Raw genomic sequence first — 6,000 nt, forward strand, 5'->3', positions numbered from 1 at the left:
ACTATGGATCTTGGAAAATATCTTGGTATTCCACTTCACCATGGGAGGATTTCTAAGAGCTCTTATGCTCATGTGATGAAGAGGGTTAACCAGCATCTGAATGGTTGGAAGCAATCTGCTTTATCTCTTGCAGGTAGGATTGTTTTAGCAAAATCAGTGTTAAGCACTATCCCTACTTATTCCATGCAGACAGCATTACTTCCCATGAATGTTTGTCAGGAGGTTGAAAAGAAAACTAGAGCTTTTATTTGGGGAGCTAAACTAGATCAAAGGAAGATGGCTTTGGTTGCTTGGGATAAAGTGTGTTTACCAAAGGCAGATGGTGGTCTTGGATTTAGAAATATGAGACAATTTAATAAAGCTTTCATTATGAAGCTTGGGCATGGTTTGATGACGCAACCAGATGCATTGTGGGTTAGATTGTTGAGGAATAAATATAGCGTTTCTCAGCATCTCATTCCGGATATTACAGCTCCAAGCAACGCTTCTCCTCTTTGGAGGGCTATTTGTAACTCTTGGCATGATGTGGAGAATGGATCTCGTATTATACTTGGTGTAGGAGATGCCACATTATTCTGGAAAGATAAATGGGTGCCCAATCTTGAACCTCTAATCAATTTTGTTTTGCAGGTTGTTCCAGATGAGGAAATTGAATGCTCAACTCTACAGTATGTTACGGAGGAAGGGTCCTGGAATTGGTCGAGATTTGATCATCTTCTTCCTCCTGAGTTCTGCATGCGCATTGCAAATATTCACCCTCCATCTCCTCTTGGTGGTAGTGACCGCGTGATATGGGATTTAGCTGCTGATGGAAGATTTACGGTGCGTTCTGCTTACTTAGCTATAAGTGACCAGTCTTTACATCTCCAGCAGCCGTATGTTCACGGGTTGAGAGGTTGTTCCTGGGACAAAGTGTGGGGTTGGAATGGGCCTCCTAGAGTTAAAACGTTTCTTTGGCTGCTTTTGGGGAATAACATTTTGACTAATGATCAACGCTTGCGTCGTCACATATCAGAAAATAGTCTGTGTTCTCAGTGTAGCTATGGTCACGAAGATTGTCTTCATGCGGTTAGAGATTGTTGGAAGGTTCGGGAGATATGGTGCCATCTGATTCCTCAACACAAGTGGCAATCATTCTTTGCCCAAGATCTGGGTGAGTGGTTACATATTAATCTCTCAACTGATTACATGGAGCAGGTGTCTGGGAATTGGTCAATTCTTTTTGGTATTGTGTGTTGGTTAATTTGGAAAGCAAGAAATGAATGGATTTTTGAGCAATTGGAGACTTATCCTTCAAGCATTATTCGTTCAGCTTTTCTTTTGAGAGATAATTACTTACAAGCTCAGTTGCTTCTGAAAGAAGGCGGTCTTCGGTTGCAATCATCTAGGATTCAAACTTTCATTAGTTGGAAGTTTCCTTTGGAAGGGTGGATAAAGATTAATACAGATGGTTCTTGTGCTCAAGGTGGTTTACAATCTGGCTGTGGAGGGGTATTAAGAGATTGTAGGGGTGATTGGCTAGTTGGTTTCTCAAAGAATTTGGGGTATAGTTCATCAGTTGTTGCTGAGATTTGGGGTTCTTATTTGGGTCTTCAAATAGCTTGGGAATGTGGTTATAGAAAGGTGTGGCTGGAAGGTGATTCGACAGTTGCAATTAATTTATTTTCAAAACAGAATACTGAGATGCATCCTTTACATGGACTGATTTTACGTATCAAGGAATTGTTGGGAAGAAGCTGGCAGGTTTATGTTTCTCATACTTATAGAGAAGCGAATGGGGTAGCTGATTGGTTAGCTACGCATGCATTTACTGCAAACTGGGATATTCAGTTTTTTAACACACCTCCTGTAGGTTGCAAAGATAGATTTCTTCAAGATTGTAGGGGGGTAGCTTTCCCTCGCTTCGTTTTAGTCTAGTTTATTTTCTCTATGTATTACCAAAAAAAAAGTATATAATATAGACTAACCTTTAAAAATTTTCAGTGATAATAGTTTGTAATATTAAAAAAAATAACAGTTACTATGACCTTTATTAAAATAACCAAACAAACCCGACAAACAATGGAATCTCATATCATGTCACCATCATTCCCATCCTCAAATTGGAACAAAGAGGTTAACAATTAATATCCACTGACAACACCTGACCAAAGAAAAAAAAACTACCTATTAGCACTACTACCAGACCTCATGCTACTCCAGGGAAACTTAGCACTTACCCCAAAGTCCATCAGCACCTTCATGAGCAATTTGATATAAAAAATAGTGTTAATGATTTAGTGACATAAAAATATATTATTTATTATAATAATATATTGGGTCAGCTCACGGGCTTTCAAGCCAAACCTCATTAAATTAGGCTTGGGCTTGTTTGTTAAACAAGCTTTTTTTAAAGTTTGAGCCAGTTCTATTTATTAAACAAGTCAAGCCAAGCCAAGCTTAAAGCAAGCCAAGCTTAAAGCAAGCCAAGCCTTGGGCCCTTGACAAGCCACTTGGCTTATTTACACCCCTACATAAAGTTCTTGTGTGGGGTTTATATAGACTTTGGACTCTCCTACCTCATGAGCTAGCTTTTGGGGTGAGATTCTCCCAAGATTTGTATCACAGTCACACCAAGCTATCTCTGCTGAATGCTTTAGTTATGCGCTCCTCTAATTTATAAACTTGCACTCTAGCAGCTGCTTATTTTTACACTATCCAGTTGTTCGATATTCGTGGTGCACATTTGTTGTTTTTGTGAAAATTAATTGTCTACAGAGTTTGAAGCAGTTTTTTCATATGCCAATTTAGAGGATTGGAGAGGAGTGAAGGCATGGTTCATAGTTGGTGTGCAATACAGGCAGTATTTTTTTTCTTTTGGGTGCGGAGGGGGACAGAGGTAGGTTTAGTATACATGCAGTGATTGGTTACTATTTGTTGAGATATATAAAACTATTAATGTAGCCTCACCCAATAGCTTAAGCTTTTGGGTTGAATTGGTTTTTTACATGGTATCAGAGCCTCGTGTCCCGGGTTCGATCCTCATCGCCCCCCACTTTCTTTCTAGTGGAATTTCTTTCTTCGCACAGGTAGGTGGATCTGTGCATTGTCCACCCTTCTGGGCCTGTGCATTGTCCACCCTTCAAATCCAGTGAGCTCTCGTGTGAGAGGGCGTGTTGAGATATATAAAACCAATAGCTTAAGCTTTTGGGTTGAATTGGTTCTTTACACTATTGTTGGAAAGGAACACCCTAATTTACAAGGATAACTTTTGCTGTTACTTTTTTCATTGCATAAAACAGTATATTCGTTTAGCTTCTTTTTGGTGTCGGTTAAAAGCTATTTTAAAGAGATTGGCAAGTTTTGCTAACTTAATGTGTTTCTTTCTAGTTTATTTTGGTTTTATTATTTTGTGGGTTTTTTATTTCTTTAATTTCAGTGTCTAATAAAGCTCTTTACTTATCATAAAAGCAAAAACTTCATGAAATGCAAACTAGTTCACTCATGCTACTTGATTCATGAATGCCCTTAGTGCTTTTAAAATTTAATACGAAGGATACAAAGAAGGATGGTCTATCCAATTTCATTATTACGGAATATAATTCAGTAATTATGATAGCCTTGTAGACTAAGTAGGTAGTTTATTGTGTTGCACCCAAACTAATACACGTACGTGTGATTTGGTGGTTTTAGAGTATTGGTATCAATAGGGGAATATGTCAACGTTTTGTATGACTGTAACACAACTATTGAGAGCCTTCCTAGTGAATTACTTCCCAAATTCCCTAAATTCTTTCTCAGACATACATTAAGTTCACTGATTTGTCGTATATTTAATGAATGTTGCAATTGGAATGCACAAAATAGATGAAGTTGTTTCCACTTGTTCATCTACATTATGGATTTGCATCCGCTTTAGATGAAGTTGTGGAAAAGGAATGCTTTTGATGAGGAATTCAGCAGTAGGCACGTTTATTTACAAATTCATTAACCAAAATTAATTAAGCATCAAGATATTTCTTACATTTTCGAAACAAGCAATAGATGAGTGTGATCCAAAAGGTTTATCTAACACTAGTTCGTGATACCACTCAATTTTAATAAGAGAGGTAATAAAGCAAAGACAACTGACCTGGTGGCCGCAACTGCATGACCAAATTCATGCACAAAAACAGATACGATTGTAGAAATACATATACACCCAGCATCAGCAAGTGATAAGCTTAAACCAGACAACTGCACAAAAGGCAGTTAGTACGAGCATGACAGAAGAAAGATTATTCACATTTTCCATGTGTTGTCATTTTGCTATTGACATAAATTTAAAAAACAAACAATTAATTTAAATTAGGAAAGAAGGGATTCAGTTGCCAACCAAAGGGGGGAACCCAAATAGCAAGGCACTTGCAAGGTTTCCAAGCTTGTTGCTGTCACCACAGAGATGCAATGCTCTGGCTAATTCCCAAAGAAGAATCTGGGCAAGTGTGACATTAAACAAGTTAATTGAAAGCCATGGAACAAAATATTTAATATGAGAAAGAACTTTCAGAAACACCAAAAAATACTTAGGGCAAAGTACATACAAAAGTAACTCCAAGCAAAGCAGAAAGGGCAAAACCAACCCCAATTGAAAACCATACTTTCAAAAACCTATAAAGATAAGCCACACATACAAAAACTGTCAGAAACATGAAGCAATCAACATAAAAAGCAAAAGGGTGTGTGCAAAAGGGACCACCTTGCATGTCTGCGACCAAATTGGAAAAGGGGTTTGTTAAATGAGAAGATTTTGAAGTCGCAATACCTGCATTCATAGAGTTAGACAATTGCTTAATTTTACACATACACACACATAACATAAACAGATGAAAATGAAGGAGAATAAGAAGAAGAAACATTACCAACAGGAAATGGTGTTAGAAACATTATCAGAGGAGGAAGATGACGCATAAAGAGGAAGAAGAGTGTTGTCGTGTGTGTGCCTTTGAACTCCAAACCTCCTAATTCGCCTTGATTCCACTTCCATCATTGAATTGTGTTAGTTATTCAGAAACTTTTCATGACTGCGTCGAAAACGAATTGAAACATTAAAGAACAACTCAACATAATAAACAAACAAACTTCGATTCGAAACGCAGAATCTGGACTCACCCAAACAAAGCACAACGACCGCTCCCCCGTACCTAAGACGCATGTTAATTTTCTTTTTCTTTTTTTTTTAAAAAGAAAACATAAAAAAAAAAAAAAAGTAAATACCTTTTTGGTCCTCAGAAAATTTCACGAGGCCCGTTTTAGTCCCTAGCAAATAAAAAGGCTCATCGTGGTCCCTAAAAAATTTAAATTGGACCCATTTTAGTCCTTTTGAGGACTAATATGGCTCTTTTTTTAATTTGTGAGGGACCACGATTTCAACTAAATGGGTCCTTTTGAATTTTTGAGGGACCACGATGGGCCTTTTTATTTGTTAAGGACTAAAACGGGCCTCGTGAAATTTTATGAGGACCAAAAAGGGTATTTACTCAAAAAAAAAAAGAAGTTTTATTTTTCCATTCATATTAATCCTTTTTAGGGACTAAATTGGATCTTTATTAAATTTTTAAGGGACCACATTTTCAAAGAACTGGAATTGTAGAGGGATCAAAAGTTGACTTTTTTTTGTAAAGGACGAAGATAAGGACCGTGTTTTTTGTTAGGGACTTTACTCTTTTTGTATCTTTATTTTGTCAATTATTTTTAAAATTCAGTATACAGAAATACACGGATTCGAATCCTCTTATGTTAAAAAACATGATATGGTCATATAGAGAATCATAATCATACAAAGATAGATTAATAGTGATAAAGGAAGAGAGAGAGAAAATATTAAAATAGTAAGTTATAAAATCATAATTGTTGATTCCCCTTGTATGATTGCGATCTTCTCACATGACCATGTCATTTTTTTTAAACATGAAAGGATCCATTTTTGGAAATACACATTGCTCATAACTTAATTTATGTGTATGATCTTGCAAAAAAATT

The 6,000-nt window shown here is 36.8% G+C and overlaps 1 protein-coding gene across 1 annotated transcript in view; it reads right to left on the reverse strand.

Annotated features, from left to right (window-relative positions):
• LOC133289786 (membrane-bound transcription factor site-2 protease homolog) overlaps window positions 1-5,091 on the reverse strand; it is a 28,405-nt gene extending 23,314 nt beyond the window's left edge. The window contains exons 1-5 of the mRNA XM_061487786.1: window positions 4,881-5,091; window positions 4,718-4,783; window positions 4,563-4,629; window positions 4,355-4,453; window positions 4,112-4,215 (exon numbers count right to left, since the gene is read on the reverse strand). Coding sequence (XP_061343770.1) covers window positions 4,112-4,215; window positions 4,355-4,453; window positions 4,563-4,629; window positions 4,718-4,783; window positions 4,881-5,008 — 464 coding nt within the window. The 5' untranslated portion in view covers window positions 5,009-5,091. The remainder of the gene's footprint in view (window positions 1-4,111; window positions 4,216-4,354; window positions 4,454-4,562; window positions 4,630-4,717; window positions 4,784-4,880) is intronic.
• Between the last annotated feature and the right edge of the window lie 909 nt (window positions 5,092-6,000).

Source organism: Gastrolobium bilobum, unplaced genomic scaffold, assembly GCF_033153095.1.
Source record: "Gastrolobium bilobum isolate Gb01-03AN ecotype WA unplaced genomic scaffold, APGP_CSIRO_Gbil_v1 utg1247, whole genome shotgun sequence".
NCBI classification, from domain to species: Eukaryota; Viridiplantae; Streptophyta; class Magnoliopsida; order Fabales; family Fabaceae; genus Gastrolobium; species Gastrolobium bilobum.